Below are 19,816 nucleotides of genomic sequence, written 5' to 3'. Positions count from 1 at the left end.
TCTGACCTCTAGCATCAACAAGGCATTTTTGCCCACAGGACTGCCGCATACTGGATGTTTTTCCCTTTTCACACAATTCTTTGTAAACCCTAGAAATGGTTGTGCGTGAAAATCCCAGTAACTGAGCAGATTGTGAAATACTCAGGCCGGCCCATCTGGCACCAACAACCATCCCACGCTCAAAATCGCTTAAATCACCTTTCTTTCCCATTCTGACATTCAGTTTGGAGTTCAGGAGATTGTCTTGACCAGGACCACAACCCTACATGCATTGAAGCAACTGCCATGTGATTGGTTGACTAGATAATCGCATTAATGAGAAATAGATCAGGTGTTCCTAATAATTCTTTAGGCGAGTGTATATACCAGAGGAAGTTTTCCCTAACCAAGGATAAAGCCAGCAATAGAGCATACGGGCCTTGGGATAAAGACAGACAGGATTCTGCGGAAAGTGCAGCCTGATCTGTAAGTGTTTAACCCTCCGAGTATCTTGCAAGAACATTGTGCCTGCCAATTGATGCAAAGCCTGCATGCTACTACCTCTTACATACGGAACTTTGACCAAAGACTGTATATATAGTTAACCATTTCCGTAAACAGAAGTTTTGGTTCACTGCAACGTGTGTTCCTCCATTATTGCTCCAATAAATCGGTGTGCCACCGTTACCGCCACTGGCGTCACGAATTTAAAGGGATCTTGCCACCAGCACATAAAAAAAACTGCAACATCCAGGGCACCTCACCTACCATCAGGCCTGGTCCTTATACACAGAGAGTGCCCCAGAGGAACCCTGTGCCAGCCTCTCCATCACTGCTGTACGTCTGCCCAGGGTATATAAAAGACTGCGAGTACTACAACCACCCTTGGTTAGTAACTACCCCTGTGACCTCACCATTCGCCTCACCCTGCAGGGCTGCGTATTGCAGAATGGCCGAGTCACAGCCCAGATCTCAATCCAATAGAAAATCTGTGGTCAGACTTAAAGATTGCTGTTCACAAGCGCAAACATCCAACTTGAAGAAGCCGGAGCAGTCCTGCAAGGAGGAATGGGCACAAATTCCAGTGGTAAGATGTGGCAAGCTCATAGAGACTTATCCAAAGCGACTTGGAGATGTGATTGCTGCAAAAGGTGGCTCTACAAAGTATTGACTTTAGGGGGGGTGAATAGTTATGCACATTGACTTCTCCTGTTATTTTGTCTTATTTGTTGTTTGCTTCACAATAAAATAAAATAAAAATCTTCAAAAGTTGTGGGCATGTTCTGTAAATTAAATGATTCAAATCCTCCGACAATCCATGTTAATTCCAGGTTGTGAGGCACCAAAATACAAAAATAGTCAAGGGGGGGTGAATACTTCTGCAAGGCACTGTATATACCTTGTACTGCTAGAGAAGGGATCAGAAAGCTCCAGACTCCAGCTGTTTAGAAACGACAACTTCCAGAATGCTTTTACTTCTATGAAAGTTAGAAGAGCAGCCCAGCATGTTTGCATGCTGGAAGTTGTAGTTTCACAGCAGCAGGAGTGCCGAAGTTTGCTAATCCCTGTGCTAGATGGTATACATACAGTGTACCGCTAAGAATCACATAGATCTCAACTTGGATTTCAGGTAACAGCAGAAGGTTGCAGCTTTAGCAGCCTGATTCGCCAGTATGTTGGCCATTTACACCGGTCCATTCTCTAGCAGTATACTGTATATACACTGGAGCGTTCTCTAGCAGTACACTGCATATACACCTGTCCATTCTATAGCAGTATGCCCACCATTGGCGTAGGAAATTCCAGCCTTAACATAATCTTCTCGATGATGTTTTGGATTTATATTTTTTGCAGCGTGCGTATGGGGGAGTTGGAAGGAACAGCTGATGGCACTCCCTAGTGCTTTACCATAAAGTTATCTAAATTTGATGGCTATTGATGGAGGGGAGCACAAAAGTGTCCAGGGCACCATGAACTCTATATACAGCCCTGCTACATCATCACATCAGCAATTGGAGCAGTGTGTCACATACATTTTTCTACATTTATTATCACAATTACAATTATCCAAATACAGTGATGATCAGTGATAATACATTCATGCTCTTTTACAAATAATTATATAAAAAATAAACCTGTACATAAAAATACAATTTTAATAATTGTTCACAAAAAAAAAAAAAGACAAATCTATAACGTCCTCCATGCTGCTATTATTGTTTCTATGTATGCGATAGACAGATAGGATAGCAGGATCTCTACTTTTTCTCTGAGCAGTGTATAGGAGACATAAAAGCAGCTAGTCTACACCTACTTGTTCAGAGAAAACTAAGAATTAGAGATAGAGACTACAGAGGGGGAAACCTGGTGATAATTGCCAGATACAAGTCATATAACGGCCAGATATTGTTGAAACTCATTGGCACACATGCTTTGTGTAAAAAGTCACCTGAAATGAGAGGTGTGTGTTAAGTTGTAGTTTTGCCATTACAGTATTTCACTGTAGCAGAATTATCTGCAGTGTTAGTGAATAGAGTGGTGGTGGCATTGGAAAGTGCAGTGTCCCATTAGTGGCTTCACGTAACACATGTGAACCGCAGCCAGACCTCAATTCTACAGAAGTTGTCCTAAGCCTCTTTTGATGTGTATAGGTCAGATTTTCCTTTTTCTAACAGCTTCATAGTAAGAAAGAAGAGAGAAAAACTAAAGAGTAAAACTACAACTTCCACCATGCCCTGCTAAAGGATGTATGGGCATACTGGGAGTTGTAGTTTTGCAACAGCTGGAGGGCCGCAGGTTGGGCATCCCTGGAGTAGAGGATATAACAAGATTAACAGAGGCATCCATCGGATCTGCATTAGGCTGTCTACACCCTCCACAAAGCCTATGAGTTTCATCACCAGTTTGATTTTTCTGAGTCATTGGGGGTAAAGCGGCAATATCAAAATAAAAATTGACAATGCAATTAGTTCATGGTAATGCTCTGACAACATAAGCGCAACTGCAGTCAGTGACACGTACACCAGAGCTTTTAAGATACGGCCACACGGAGCATAAAACACTGCAATATCAATTTTTCACAGCAGAATATTATGTTAAAAAATTACAGTGTAATACAGCAGCAGCAGAGATTTTTTTCAAAGTTTAATTCAAGCACTGCATAAAATTTCTGTAATGAAATTTGCACCTACAATAACTTGACTTGCAATCCACAGCATGTCAATTTTACGTTGTGGGTTTTCGCCCAAAACCAATCCCCACATGGCAATTTTCTAAATACAGTGATAATCAGTGCTAATCTTTTACAAAAATATAAAAAATAAAATAAAAAAGTTTGTACAGAAAACAGTTTTAACTTTTTCTTAAAAAAAACAACATATACACATACGATATACATTCATGAAATGAAATGCAGAGGTAGACACCATACAAACAATTCTCAATATCCTGTGTCTGGGTAACTGGCTGAATTTTTTTTTTACTAAATATATATATATCTCCCCTCAAGCTATTTTTTTCAGCCAGTTTATATATAACATGAAAATCGGACAGCAATCCATTAACATTTTATTCACCCATGTGGCAAAAATAAGCTTCTTTAGTTGTTTTTGGAGTGCTGTCCGATTTTAGTTTTTTATATTTGGGCATTGAGCACATGCCCTGGTACATAGCACCTGCCCCACGCTTGTTTGTCCGGTGCCGCATATAGATAGATTGATAGATAGATAGATAGATAGAGAGAGAGAGAGAGAGACAGACAGACAGTGAATATGCACTGAAAGCAAAAATTAACTCCAATTAACTTATTCATATCAAAAATAGAATATTTGCTGAAATAGTTTAGTTTTCTATATTATAAAAATCACATAATATTCACATTATTTATACAAATAAACAATATAGAAAATGACTAAATCCATGCCATTCCTGCAGTCTCAAAGGCACAAGTGTCCTTGAAAATATCCAAGCCTTCATAAAGGAATGCATTATTTCGGGGTTAGGCTAGTGTTGCATCCCGGTGCTCAATACAACGGCTGATTCCATCTTCCTTTTAACGATGGTCAATACTGTCAAAGTGCATTCACCATCTTGGGTAGAAGGGGGAACAATATTGTCTCATTCAGAGCATTCATCTCCATTTGCTCCACAACAGGAGGAAAAAATATTGGAGTTTTGACATGGAACAGGCATGAAATCTATTTCAACATTTTCAGGAAGGACGAAGTCATAGCGGCAGAGTATTTCCCTGGAAAAATTAAATCAAATGGGTTACTCCTGATCTACTTGTTCATGCTCCACCTCCATATGCATCAAGCACTGTACATTTCTCACAATCGATCGTCAGATCAAATCAATATCCTTTTAGGGGTTCTATCCAGCAGAATGCTTGGATGTATAGGGAGAGGTATAAGCAGTAGAAAGAGTGAAGTACTTATGCCGCTGTACAGATCACTGGTGAGACCTCACTTGGAGTATTGTGCGCAGTACTGGAGGCCATATCTCCAGAAGGATATAGATACTCTAGAGAGAGTTCAGAGAAGAGCTACTAAACTGGTCCATGGATTGCAGGATAAAACTTACCAGGAAAGGTTAAAAGACCTTAATATGTATAGCTTGGAAGAAAGAAGAGACAGAGGGGATATGATAGAAACTTTTAAATACATAAAGGGAATCAACTCGGTAAAGGAGGAGAGCATATTTAAAAGAAGAAAAACTACCACAAGAGGACACAGTTTTAAATTAGAGGGGCAAAGGTTTAAAAGTAATATAAGGAAGTATTACTTTACTGAGAGAGTAGTGGATGCATGGAATAGCCTTCCTGCAGAAGTGGTAGCGGCAAATACAGTGAAGGAGTTTAAGCATGCATGGGATAGGCATAAGGCTATCCTTCATATAAGATAGGGCCAGGGGCTATTCATAGGATTCAGATATATTGGGCAGACTAGATGGGCCAAATGGTTCTTATCTGCCGACACATTCTATGTTTCTATGTTTCTATCTACATATAAAATAATACATTTTATTTCAATTCTTTAAAACATCCCAACAAAAACGAGTAGGTTAAAACTATCGGGTTTTCATCCAATCTTATTGTGTATATTTAGATACCAAAGTGGGGTGAGTGAATGAACTGTCTTTTGTAAGATTTTGGTGTAAACTCTTTTTGCTCCCCTATTAATTGCTCTTTGTCCAGTTATTAGGGTGACTGGAATACAGACTAAGGGCAAATATTTCTGTGTCCGATGATACATTTATCAAATCAGTCACAGTTATATTCACTGCTTTATTAAACTCTCATAAATTAAATTACAGAGGAAAGCCCTAATAGTCTGTGATTGGTAACCCAGACCTCCGGGTTCACTCACGTACAACTGTCCCTCAGTCCCGTGTTTACAGGACTAATGCGAACATACACACCACACTCACACCACTAAATATACGGCATCTAGTCTTAGTTGGATAGAAAAATGCCCTGCCTAAAATTCAAACACCTAACACTCCCGCACCAGACATGTTTCGCCGACTTGCGGCTTCGTCAGGGGTATAGGGCTAATTACCCCTATACCCCTGACGAAGCCGCAAGTCGGCGAAACATGTCTGGTGCGAAAGTGTTACCAATCACAGACTATTCGTGCTTTCCTCTGTAATTTAAGAGAGTTTAATGAAGCAGTGAATATAACTGCGACTGATTTGATAAATGTATCATCGGACACAGAAATATTAGCCCTTAGTCTGTATTCCAGGTACCCTAATAACTGGACAAAGAGCAATTAATAGGCGAGCAAAAACAGTTCACACCAAAATCTTACAAAAGACAGTTCATTCACTCACCCCACTTCGGCATCTGAATATACACAATAAGATTGGATGAAAACCCGATAGTTTTAACCTACTCGTTTTTGTTGGGATGTTTTAAAGAATTTAAATAAAATGTATTATTTTATATGTAGATAGAACCTCTAAAAGGATATTGATTTGATCTGACGATCGATTGTGAGAATAGTGGTTTGGTTTCCTGAGGGTCTCTATCAGGGCCCCAATTGTTTCAAGCACTGTACATAATACTGTTCACCCCCCACAGCCTGTTTCCTGCGCTCCTGCGTTTCCTGAGCTCCTGTCTCTTAGCTCTTATCTTCCTTCTCAAACCATGTGACCCAAGAGGGAGCACAACCATATGTTATTGAAGAGACTCAGTTCATGTTTACCTAATAGTTTGTAGTTTTTTCTTGCATCAAAAATATAATCTATATAAAAAACTATTATATATATATATATATTTTTTTTTTTTTATTTTTTTTTTATATATTTGTGGTAATGTAAAGTCTAACTGATCATACTGCTAACCTGAACTGCTTTCATCGCTGTGACTTATCTTGCCTTTTTCACATAACACTGGATACATTTTAATGAAGCAATAAACTTGCCCTGAAAATATCCAATCATGTTAGCCAGTATGACGTTTCCTACACATTGGTCATTCTTTTCTGCTTCAGCTGGTGACCATAGTATGTTACTGATACTTTACCTGTCAGGATGGAAAGAAGATCTCAGTCTCATCCTCATAACTCGCAGTTTGTGTTTTGGTCCAATGAGGGAACCGGTGGTAAACATTAAAGAAACTTTTGAAATCTCTTCAAGCTCATTATCAAACTTGGCCAGTAAGGTAACTTCTTTATTTTGTTCATATGTGATAGCATCTCTGGAGAAAATAAATAAACATAATAAAAGGTTAATGCACTCGAATGTGACCATGACATCCTAGAGGTAAAAAACCCAGAAGCACACTTCCCGAGCAAGAACGCCTTCCCCTCGCTGAGATGGGAGAAGGCGTTCCTTAGTAGTAACAGGCCGCAGCCTGTACAAGGTGTCAGCACTGCATTGAAATATACAGATATATATATTAGCAGAAGGACCCGGCTTCGCACGGGTATATTTCATCTACGGATGTAGCAGGGTTAACGCACATGCTTTATGAGACATGTTATGTAAACTAAATGCAACTAAATACATTAAGCAATTGCTTTTCAATGGCTTTTGTTTCAAGATAACGCGATGAGTTAAGAAATTTGAGCGAGTTAAGAGTGTTACCCCTGCTACATCTGTATTTCATTTTATGTTTCAGTGTGTCATAAAAAGATATCGACCTTTTCCCCCATAAAAATTACCTCTACAGTACCCGCCCCTTTAACATTGACCTCCACAGTGCCTGCCCCTTTAACATTGACCTCCACAGTGGCTGCGCACTAACATTGAGCAGGCACCCTGGGATAATGCACGGGGGGGTGGGTCGTGTGTCAATTCAGACCTGCGGTTTGCAGCTTTTACGGGAGTTGCCGCGGGCGGTCGGAGGTGCCATCGGGTCCCTGTGCGGCTGTAATGGGGACCCAATGGCAGGGAATGCAGCGTGATGCCTTACTTAGGCATCAGCGCTGCCGTCCGGTGAAGAGCCTGTGAGATCCAGCCCCCTGAATTTTACAGGCATTAGACCCCCAAAAGTTGAAGTCCCAAAGTGAGACTAAAAATTAAGTGAAAAAAAAATTTGAAAAATTACGTTTCCCCCCAAAAAATTTAAAGTTTCAAGTAAAAAAAATAAAATAAGTAATTTCCCACAAATAAAGTAAAAAAAAAAAAAAAAAGAATTGGTAAAAAATAAGGAAAAAAAATATTAGGTATCGCCGTGTCCGTATTGACCGGCTCTATAAGCATATCACATGACCGAACCCCTATAAAAAATTAAAAATTAAAAACTGCTAAAAAAAAAACTTTTGTCACCTTACATCACAAAAAGTACAACAGCAAGCGATCAAAAAGGCGTATGCCCACCAAAATCCCGCAAAAAATTAGCCCCTACCTAAGACAATTGAATATGGAGACACTAAAACATAATTTTTTTTGTTTTAGAAAAGCTGTTATTGTTGTGTAAAAGTTAAATAAATTAAAAAAGTATACATATATTAGGTATGCCTGCTCTATAAATTTTTTGGTAAATTTGGCATTTTTTTTATAAATAAAAATGATTTGTTTTACTCCATTTTAGCAGTGTCATGAAGTACAATATGTGACGAAAAAAACAATCTCAGAATGGCCTGAATAAGTCAAAGTGTTTTAAAGTTATCACCACATAAAGTGACACTGGTCAGATTTGCAAAAATTGGCCTGGTCCATAAAGTGAAAATGAGCAGTGACCTCCACTGTGCCCGCGCCTTTAAAAACAGTGACCTTCACAGTGCCCGTCCCTTTAAGCAGTAAGAAAAATTGCTGGGTTGTTATGGAAACCTGGAGTAAAACTGTGTTTATAGCAGTTGGGATTTGAAGAGAAAGACTTGCAGGCTTGTATTGGCTAATGTGGGTAATTTTTTTAAAATCTCAGGAACGGTACGTCCTAGAGAACTGAGACCCATTCTAAAACCTTCCCGGACACCTGATGTATCTGTGTGCCAAATTTGGTGAAGATCGGTCCAGTCGTTTGGTCGCGCATAAAGAACATCCAGACAGACGTCTAGACAGACAGAAACTCATTTTTATATATATGAGAGATATACACACACACACACACATATATATACACACACACACACACACACGTCAGTTACGTTCAGAAAACCTGAAAATGTGTCTGTACCCTTATACCCTTAAACTTTAAAATTTGGTTAGACATCTTTAACACTTGAGCAATACTAAAATTAATTGCAAAGCACAGCCTATAGGCCAATTTTAATTAGTATAGCTATAAAGCTGTAGCCTACTCTCCCTGTATGTATTGGAGGCCATTTGTCACCAGGTAGGGTGGAATACAGAGTGGGCTCAGCATGCTAGTGGAACCTGCATTCCTTGATCAAAATGGAGGCACCAAAGGGGTATTATATAGTGTGTGTTCGGCATGCACGAGGAGCCTGCATCCCCTTAATATAATAGAGGCCATTTGGCACCATAAGAGGCATAATATAATGTGGGTACAGCATGCATGTGGAACCTGCATTCCCTGAATGTAATGGAGGCCAATAAGGCACCAGTTAATGTGGTATTTAGTGTTAGGTTCCCGTCTTACTGAGATCGCCTTGACGTTTAGCAGACGGGCCCAAATAATTTTGTACAAAATGATTTGCCAAGCATTTCAAATTTATTAGCGTAGCATTTGAACCAGAATACTTTCTATTATTTTGGCATTATTGTAGTTTATTTGGTTTGCAGAGTGCTGTTGCATTGTACATTTTTTTGCCTTTGTGCTTTAAGCCATGGCAACGCGCACCTGCGCACTGGATGTGCTAACTGACCCCCAATTTTTCTTCACAGAATTGCTGTCACATGTAGCAATGATTTGTACTACTTACTGGTCAAGCTTTGATTCTGTAACATTTCCCGATGTAGACTCAAGCTTGATAGTGATGTATCCACTACGTGGTTCAGCATTTAATGTGATGAACTCCAAGAAATAATGAAATACTGAAAGAAAAAGAAAAATTCCCATCATTGACCCACCCAACATGCAATAGAATCTAGACCTGGGAATTAAGACGATGGCAGTGGCCATGGTTGGTCTTTAAAGAAATATTTTCTGGTCTAAAAGGACTCCCTATACCAACTTGTCTCCCTAAAGAGGAACTTTATGCAAGCTCCCGAATCACCTCTACTGAGATGCAGCCATTCTTCGGCACCTCGTATAAACATAGCCCTAAAAATGTCAAGTGAACGGGATTAGCTGTAGTACAAAGCAAAATGACTGCTCCTATGTGAGGCTAGTTTCAGACTATACGGTAACTTGCCTTATCTTTATGCATTCCGGCATTAGTGGAAGCTTAAACATCGCTGTCTAGCAGTGGTTTTCTTCTGGCCGATTATCGGCATATTTGCTGGATTGTGAATGGATCTCCGCTGGTCCTCATTACAGTTAATGAGGGCTTGGAGGCTTTGGGCAATGCTGGAATGACGCGAGATTTGCCAAGCGCTAGTGGGAGACTAGCCTTACATAGGAGCAGTCATTTTGCTTTGTACTACAGCTAATCCTAGTCACTTAACGTTTTTAGGGCTATATTTATATGAGGCGTTGAACAGCCTACCGGATCCTAAATGCTGGTGTGAAACTAGCCTAATCAAAAGGATATATTGAGCTTGCATGAGAGCTATGGTCCCTTTATGATGATGACTGGGGAAGGGGGGGGGGGGGGGTCTTATTGGACAAACCCCCAGTAATCAAATCTATGGATAGTCAAACATAGTCCAAGAACACCCTTTTACATGATCATTTTGCTCATCCTGATGTGTACGTTATTTTCTTCTGGTGCTAAGAGGAGGGGAGAGGTAGTTGTGCAACTGACAGGACTGGTAGTGGTTCACTCCAACATTCCCTGGGGCCGTACAGTGAATGCAGAGTGCATCTTTTCTTCCCTAGGGTCACACTTTTAGGGGATCTTGACTGGTGTTGTCTAGGGAGCCCTTGATTTTAGGTGGATGGGTGCAAGGCAGGAGGGCAGAGGTAGGTAGGGCCCAGCAGATTAATGCAATGACCACATCCGTTTGGTTGCAATAAATAACTATTGACTGAATAGATAATGGGAGTTGCAGTACATATAGCAGCAATAGGCACAGTTCTGAGATGTATTACAGACTAGAATCTTCCCAATAGCTGTGCATCAGCAGTAACAATGCTGGTAGTAGTCTTCCTTGAGTCTCACTGCAAGTTCCCTTTGCAATCTTTCCAAATAAGCACAGGCGTGCAATTCCATTTTTATTAACTCTTTCTACAATTCCCAAGCTGTGAGGTGGAGACCTTAGATCCAGGTGGCCAGTCCATCTCAAAGTGTGGCGGGTGCCAAAGCAATATTCCACAAGATAGAGGAGACTGCCGACATACCGCTAAAAAGTACCCATAGTACTGCCAGGTGGTTGAATCAGACTGCATGCATTTATTAGAGGTTGCTGGCCCTTTACATGATGAATGCAATCATTTTTTTAGCCTTTCCATTACTTTCCATTCTGTGAAACCTATAATATATATTTCCACAATGAAGACTGAGGGGGAATTTAGTATAGAATTTGTTTCTAAAACAGTAAACATGAGCACAAGTCATTGCAGGTTGGTCTTCCCCGGGCTTTCGGACAGTGCTTTGAGGAAATTCAGACACTTACACAGAAATCAGTTACTTCCCTCCTTATCTTAGTCACGTATTGCTCCCTTCCATCAGCCCTTTGTCCTCCTGTCTATAGGCTGGAAAGAATGAGGCAGAGGAAGGACAGAAAGGCAAATCATACACATGAAATATCTGACCCAATCTATCTCTCCCAATCCTCCCATACACATGCATGCTGCTCAATCAAATGAAGTGTGCATGTGTTGTGAATGGAGAGAGGGGAAGAAGCTCATGTCCGACTCCTCTGGCACCTCGTATAAACATGGCACCCAAGAACAATAACATTGGGCAATTGAAATCCAACTGCACAACCTTATCTCCTTTGACATCTGCCACTGGAGGAGAGGCAGGAGGCCCCCATACGATGGTTGGGGGTCCCGCCAAAATTGGCGGGTTTGAAAGAGATTTTTCTAATGTGCCATCTTAATACATTGTTGCTGGATAAGACTACACAGGTTTTTTTTTTTGTCTGTAACCATGAGGACATTTTGGCCTGTATAAGAACTGAAGACACAAAACGGCTTAATTCTTTTTAAAAATTAAAGCTATTTAAAAGTTTATTTTTTATTTTAGAGGAGATAGAGAAAGCTTTAAGATGCTACAAATCCTTAAGTGGCGCTCAATGAAAAGAAAAGTTTATAATATAGGGTCTGTTTGTTTGATATCTTATTTGAGCATATCTAGAGCTAGAAAAGGGATTACATTTTTTTTATAAAAGGGCTTAGTGGGTTTAAAAAAATAAAAATAAAGCAAAAAATAAAATAACTAAAATGTTATTCATCTAAGTAGTACCCCACTGTAACCATTTTGCTTACTGTATCCCCACTGGTTTCCATTTATCTGGCCATCTGGCCTGGGATCAGTGCACAAGAATTGCCAAGAGATGCCTGCTCAGCCAATCACTGGCTGAGCCAGGTCACCACTGTGGTCACCGATTGGCTGAGCAGACATCCCCTCCCACATCCTGTGTGTTGAACTGGGACCAGAAAGTGGAGACCAGCGGTCATCCAGTAAGCATTTAATCGGCAGTGGGAGGGGGGGGGGGGGGGGGAAAATCGGTGAGGTGAGTAATGCTTCTTCATGTAATGCTTATATGTAAAAAATGTAATCACTAGGGACATCCCATTTAATATAACTATTCCCTGTTCATGCATTTTTTTATTACCTAATTATGGACCCCACCATAATAACCATTTTAAGCAGGGTGTAAATATCGTTTTACGTGTTCAATGTCTCCCATTGAATTCCTTTATATAAATTACAATGCTCCCCTTGCCGTGACTTACTACCCATTCACTGAATGACTACTGGAGTTCCCATGTACTTGTACATCTACAAGCCTAGTTCTGTGCTTTCTGCAATTATATTTGTATGTTTACTGCATTTTCTCTAAATCAAGGTCATGTTGTTCACTTGTTCTCTTTGTTATCAGAGAGATGCGGGCTTAGCCTGTCCCTGGGGTGGCGGGGATAATTCCGTTTTGTGCGCCCCTGCAGCACAGAAAAGATGAAAGATCACTGCACAACCAAGAGAACAAAAGCGGCTCTGACCACACAACAGTATTTAAATAGGTCCCTCTGTGAAAAGAAATCCGTGTCTGAAGAGCAGGGATCAGCCCCAACTCTGCTACAACAAAGAATTAGGCCAAAGCGGAAGACAAAACATGTACCCTGAGCAGCCCTTCTTCCCAGCATTATTATTCACGGCTCACAATGCTCAGTCTAAAGCAATTAGTGTTCCAAGCAAATGTCGTCAACTTCCCCGAGCCACTATTATCTCAGTCTGACAGCTTTTATTTTATGCAAATTCAATTTCACTCACTGCAAAATGGTTTCTTCGAAGCCGTGTCAAAATAAGCTTTAGTCACTGGAGGATTCTTCGCCACCAGATAATCTTTCCACTTATCAGCATAAAAACCTGTAACAAATACGCAAACAAAGCCATTAGCTGCGCAGTGGATGGCAGTCTGCATCAAGCATATTGTATGGTCAGCAACTATACAAAACAACTAAATTCAGCTGTGGTCAGTAGAAAAAAATATATATTTTTACATTTTTTTTTAGGGCTTATGCCTTTTTATTCTCAGCCTGCAGTCACCACTAGAGGGAGCTAAGGAGCATACTGCAGACTATTAGTCATTGAACTCAATAAGGCAGTATGCACTGAGCTCCCATGCTCCCACTAGTGGTAGCTGCAAGCAGCCAACAGGTTATAAATCTATGTCAACGTAGGGATTTTGGGGCCCTGGATCAGAAAAAAAGAAATGGCAACATCTTTAAAGATATATTAACCCCTTCCAAATTAGTCTCCTGTATACAGTGCATTGATAGCGCAGGCTCAAAAGTTGATCCTGCGCCTTCAGCGGGTGTCAGCTGTAACATAGTGGACACCCTGCTTCATCTGCTGAAATTGGAGGCAACCGTTTAACCTCCTAGATGCAGCTGTCAATAGCAACTACATCACCTAAGGGCTTTGATGAGGTATAACGATAGCTATGACCCCCCATGGTTGCCGAATTAAAGCCTTATAGGCTCCCTGCATATTGCTAACAGAGCTAATAGGCTGCAATACACAAACTGCAGTGTATTATACTGGCGATTGAGCCCCCTAGTGGTCACCAAAAATGTTACCAAAATGTTAAAAAATCATAATCAAATAGTAATGAATACATGGTTTACAAGTAGTAATGGACATTTGTCAGCATGACCAATCCTATTACACCAGGCATACTGGCTGATAGGGTACAACCTTCTGGGCAAAAACATACCTTTCTTATGTTGGGCCGCTCATGAGCAATTTAACTTTTAATGATTATGCACATGCGATGTTCAGTGCACAGAAGAGCAAGCTTGAGCCCCTTGGTGTACCTTAACTCCTTTCCCCGTGACTGACAATCTCGTATCTCACCTGGCCCAGTAATTCCATGTCTGCAGTACTTTTACTTCTCCAGCAGTGTGGATGACCACTGGGCATGCACGGATAACATCATCCTCCACCCAGAAGAGAAGATGGTCATTAGAGGTCACAACCCTCCCTGATGCAGTGGACGTCTTCTCCAAGAAAAGCCAAGTATCTCTTCTTCTGGGAGGAGGATGACCTAATCTGAATCAGATGTACTGTGCATTAATCAACTTTGTCAATCTACGGCACAGAGACAGGATTCCTGGGTCAAGTGAGATGTCTGACACTGTCAAAGGGGTGAAGGGAGTACCAATAGCTACACAGAAGTGGAGCTAAGGCACACAAAAGGGAGCTCCTGCCCAAAGCTTAGTTCCTCATAAAAGGCAGATTAACATAACAAACGTATGTTATCGCTTAGCAAGATCAACCCTAGCAGGCATTGTACATGGTTTAATAGAGTTCATCCTTCTTACAGTTGCCCTTTAAATAAGAACAAAAAAAAAAAATAGAAAAAAATTACACTAATTTGCTTTCATATGTCAAAAAATAAAAGAAAAACAAAAAACAAACATAATTAGAATCTCCGCTTTCTTTGTAGCTTAACCTATTCATCACCATGAACCATTTTGAACATCCAAAATTAAATGGAAGTTGGCACAAAAACAAAACTACAGCTCTCACACTGTGCTATTGATAGAAAAATAAACCTCATGCCACTCACTCTGCCAACAACAAAAATTTAAGTTATGGTTTTTGGAATGTGACCATTACAAAATGTAAAACGGATCTGAAAAAAAAAGGTTAGTTCTTAAAAGGGAATCTTTCAGCAGTTTTATTCTCCTAGGTTCTTGCAGCTCCAGCTCATGCTGGCGAGTCCTGATATTCATGAGCTTTTGGCTTTCTCCTCCTTCTGCTACTGATTTTCTTCTAACCAAATCAGCAGCAGAAGGCGGAAAAAAATCAGGAGCTCATGAATATGGGGACTCATTGGCATGTGCTGAAGCTTTTTAAGACAAGATTTTAGAAAAACAAGTCAATTAAAGGGGTTCTCCAAGCTTTTAATATTGATGACCTATCCTCAGGATCGGTCATTAATATCAGATCGCCGATCAGCTGTTTGAAGAGGAGGCGCGCGCCGTGCCAGCGCTGCTTCCTCTTCACCGTTTACCTTCTCGCCGTCGTCTCTGCAGCGGTGAGCAGGTGCAATTACACCTAACCGTCCCATTCATTTCAGTGGGACGGATCGTTCCCATATACTTGTATAGGAGCGATTCGTCCCATTGAAATGAATGGGACGGTTAGGTGTAATTACACCTGCTCACCGCTGCAGAGGCAATGGCGAGAAGTTAAACAGTGAAGAGGAGAGCCTCCTCTTCAAACAGCTGATCTGCAGGGGTGCCGGGTGTCGGACCCCCGCCGATCTGATATTGAGGACCTATCCTGGTGATAGGTCATCAATATTAAAAGCCCAGAGAACCCCTTTAACCCCTTAAGGACACGGCCATATTTCACCTTAAGGACCAGGCCATTTTTTTGCAAATCTGACAAGTGTCACTTTATGTGGTGATAACTTTAAAACTGACTTATCCAGGGCATTATGAGATTGTTTTCTCGTCACGTATTGTACTTCATGACACTGGTAAAATGGAGTAAAAAAATATCATTTTTATTTATAAAAAAATACCAAACTTACCAAAAGTTTTGAAAAATTAGCAAATTTCCAAGTTTCAATTTCTCTACTTCTATAATACATAGTAATAGGTACCTACAAAAATTGTTATTACTTTACATTCCCCATATGTCTACTTCATGTTTGGATCATTTTGGGAATGACATTTTATTTTTTGGGGATGTTACAAGGCTTAGAAGTTTAGAAGCAAATCTTTTGAAATTTTAAAAAACCCACTTTTTAAGGACCAGTTCAGGTCTGAAGTCACTTTGTGAGGCTTACATAATAGAAACCACCCAGAAATGACCACATTCTAGAAACTACACTCCTCAAGGTATTCAAAACTGATTTTACAAACGTTAACCCTTTAGGTGTTCCACAAGAATTAATGGAAAATAGAGATAAAATTTCAAAATTTCACTTTTTTGGCAGATTTTCCATTTTAATCATTTTATTTCCAGTTACAAAGCAAGGGTTAACAGACAAACAAAACTCAATATTTATGGCTCTGATTCTGTAGTTTACAGAAACACCCCATACGTGGTCGTAAACTGCTGTACGGGCACACGGCAGGGCGCAGAAGGAAAGGAATGCCATACTTTTTTTGGAAGGCAGATTTTGCTGGACTGGTTTTTTGACACCATGTCCCATTTGAAGCCCCCCTGATGCACCCCTAGAGTAGAAACTCCAAAAAAGTGACCCCATTTTAGAAACTACGGGATAGGGTGGCAGTTTTGTTGGTACTATTTTAGGGTACATAAGATTTTTGGTTGCTCTATATTACACTTTTTGTGAGGCAAGGTAACAAGAAATAGCTGTTTTGGCACAGTTTAAATTTTTTGTTATTTACAAAATTTATCTGACAGGTTAGATCATGTGGTATTTTTATAGAGCAGGTTGTCACGGACGCGACAATACAAAATATGACAACTTTTTTTGGTTGTTTGCTTCAGTTTTTTTACATAATAAAGCATTTTTTTCTTTAGTGTCTCCACATTCTAAAAGCCATAGTTTTATTAATTTTTTGGGCGACTGTCTAGTATAGAGGCTCTTTTTGGGATGAGATGACGGTTTGATTGGCACTATTTTGGGGTGCGTATTACTTTTTGATCGCTTGCTGTTGTACTTTTAGTGATGTAAGGTGACAAAAATTTTTTTTAGCATAGTTTTTATTTTTTTGCGGTGTTCATCTGAGGGGTTAGGTCATGTGTCTATTTTTTTTTTTTTTTTACTTTATTTGGGGGAAATTACATTTATTTATTTTTAAACTTTCAATTTTTTTGGGGGAAAACGTAATTTTTTTTAACTTTTTTCGAAAGTTTTTTGTATTGGAATGCATTGGCTGTATGAGTAATACAGTGAGTATTACTCATACAGCTTCCTGCCTGTGAGATCCAGGGGGCTGGATCTTACAGGCTCTTCACCAGAAGGCAGCGCCGATGCCTAAGGAAGTCATCGCGCTGCCTTCCATGCCATCGGGTCCCCATTACAGCCGCACGGGGACCCGATGGCACCGCCGACCGCAACGACCCGTAAATGCCGCAAACCACAGGTCTGAATTGACACAGGTCACAGGTCACAGGTCACAGGTCCCCCCCCCCCCCCCCACGCAATGTTCCTGGGTGCCTGCTGATTAATTTTAGCAGGCACCCAGTCCCGATCATCGCCCGCCGCGCGGCGGTGATCGGAACTACACATGACGTACCGGTACGTCATGTGTCTTTAACCCTTTCATGACCAAAGGTCATTGATGCCCCAGTGTCCAGGTCAAAATTTACAAATCTGACATGCGTCACTTTAAGTGGTAATAGCTTTGGAACACTTTTACTTATCCACGCCATTCTGAGATTGTTTTCTCGTGACACATTGTACTTCATGACAGTCATAAATTTGAGTCAATATATATCTCCTTTTTTTGGAAAAAATCCCAAATTTACCCAAAAAATTTAAAAATTTGCAATTTTCTAAATTTCAATTTCTCTGCTTCTAAAACAGAAAGTGTAACCTCATAAAAAATTTATTACATAACATTCCCCACATGTCTACTTTATGTTGGCATCATTTTGGAAACGTTATTTAAATTTTTTAGGACATTACAAGGTTTAGAAGTTTAGAAGCAATTCTTAACATTTTTAAGAAAATTTCCAAAACCCACTTTTTAAGGACTAGTTCAGGTCTGAAGTCACTTTGTGGGGCTTACATAGTGGAAACCCCCCATAAATGACCCCATTGTAGAAACTACACCCCTCAAGTTACTTAAAACCAATTTTACAAACGTTATTAACCCTTTAGGTGTTCCACAAGAATTAAAGGAAAATGGAGATGAAATTTCTAAATCTCACTTTTTTAGCAGATTTTCTATTTTATTACATTTTTTTCTTTAACACATTAAGGGTTAACAGCCAAACAAAACTCAATATTTATTACTCTGATTCTGCGGTTTACAGACACACCCCACATGTGGTCGTAAACTGATGTAAGGGCACACGGCAGGGCGCAGAAGGAAAGGAACACTGTATGGTTTTTGGAAGGCAGATTTTGCTGGATTGGTTTTCTGAACGCCATATGTTTTTTACTTTTATACCGATCGTCTTGTGCAGGGGCTCATTTTTTGCAGAAAGAGTTGAAGTTTTTATTGGTACCATTTTTGGGTACATAGGATTTTTTGATCATTCATTATTACACTTTATGGGACAAGGTGGCCAAAAAATTGGCTGTTTTGGAACAGTTTTTTTTTTGTTTTTTTTTTACAGCGTTCATCTGGGGGGTTAGATCATGTGACAGTTTTATAGAGCAGATCGTTACGGACGTGGCAATACCCAATATGTATACTTTTTCTTATTTATTTAAGTTTTACACAATAATAGCATTTCTGAAACCAAAAAAATGATGTTTTAGTGTCTCCATAGTCTGAGAGCCATAGCTTTTTTATTTTTTGGGTGATTGTCTTAAATATGGGCTCATTTTTTGCGGGATGAGGTAACGGTTTGATTGGTACTATTTTGGGGTATAGTTGCCTTTTTTGATCGCTTGGTGTTGCACTTTTTGTGATGTAAGGTGACAAAAATGGCTTATTTTTTACACCGTTTTTATTTTTTATGGTGTTTATTGGACGGGGTTGATGATGTGATATATTTATAGAGATGGTCGTTACGGACGCGGTGACACCTAATATGTGTGGTTTTTGTTTGTTTGTTTTTGGTTTTTTTTATAGGAAAAGTAAATTTATTTTTTACATTTTTATTTTTTTACTTTTATTATTTTCACTTTTTTTTTTATCAGTTCTCTCTTGGATCTTGAAGATCCATTGAGGCTGATGGTTGTACTATACTTTGCAATGCTCTTGCATTGCAAAGTATAATACAATCAGATGCCTGTAGGTGGCAGCACTGGACGCCTATACCATGGCAACCGGACGCCTTTGCAAAGTGTCCGGTTGCCATGGCAACCATCGGGCGCTGCGATCGCAGCAGCCCTGATGGTTGAGAGAGAGGGAGCCCCCTCCCTCTATTAACCTCATGGATGCCGCTACTGCGGCATCTATGGGGTTACAGCAGTGTCAGCATAGAGCTGACACATGCTGCTGATGGCGGCGGCTCAGGAATGGAGCCGCCGCCATCACACACACAAGGGGGACCGCATCAGGGGCAGGGGACAGCGGAGAGCGCTGGAAACGGGGATAGGGGGACAGCATTTTACTTACAGATGGGGGCAGGAGGGGGCGGACCGCATCGGGGGGGGGGGGGTCAGCATAAGAATATTGACAAGAAGGGGGCACAGATCGGGGCAGAAGGGGCGGACCGCATCGGGGGGCCGATCAAGAACAAGGAGCACAGATCGGGGGCTTCAAGGGGGCACAGATCGGGGGCTTCAGGACACATTACCGATTTCAGGCTCTGATCTGCAGAGCGCAGATCAGAGCCTGAAACCGGCATTTTAACACTGACGCGATCCGATTGGTTAGTCTGCACAGACTAACCAATCGGATCGATTGCCGGCAAGGGACCACTCTGATTGGTCCCTTGCCGGCATTTCTGCACTGTATGCTGTCCGTGACAGCATACAGGGCAGGGGCAGAAGCTTTAATACAAGCGTTTTGCAGCGCTTGGATTAAAGAGCTGCCAGAACGTTTATATAC

The 19,816-nt window shown here is 40.5% G+C and overlaps 1 protein-coding gene across 1 annotated transcript in view; it reads right to left on the bottom strand.

Moving 5' to 3' along the window:
• Nucleotides 1-2,009: 2,009 nt before the first annotated feature.
• The window catches only part of LOC122933115 (lipase member H-A-like), a 44,085-nt gene continuing 26,278 nt past the window's right edge, over nt 2,010-19,816 (bottom strand). Inside the window, exons 7-10 of the mRNA XM_044287900.1 lie at nt 12,930-13,025; nt 9,312-9,423; nt 6,506-6,679; nt 2,010-4,225 (exon numbers count right to left, since the gene is read on the bottom strand). Coding sequence (XP_044143835.1) covers nt 4,096-4,225; nt 6,506-6,679; nt 9,312-9,423; nt 12,930-13,025 — 512 coding nt within the window. The 3' untranslated portion in view covers nt 2,010-4,095. The remainder of the gene's footprint in view (nt 4,226-6,505; nt 6,680-9,311; nt 9,424-12,929; nt 13,026-19,816) is intronic.

Source organism: Bufo gargarizans, chromosome 3 (assembly GCF_014858855.1).
Source record: "Bufo gargarizans isolate SCDJY-AF-19 chromosome 3, ASM1485885v1, whole genome shotgun sequence".
Classification (NCBI taxonomy): domain Eukaryota; kingdom Metazoa; phylum Chordata; class Amphibia; order Anura; family Bufonidae; genus Bufo; species Bufo gargarizans.
Note: the sequence above shows the minus strand (reverse complement) of the source record. Positions and strands in the feature narration are given on the sequence as shown.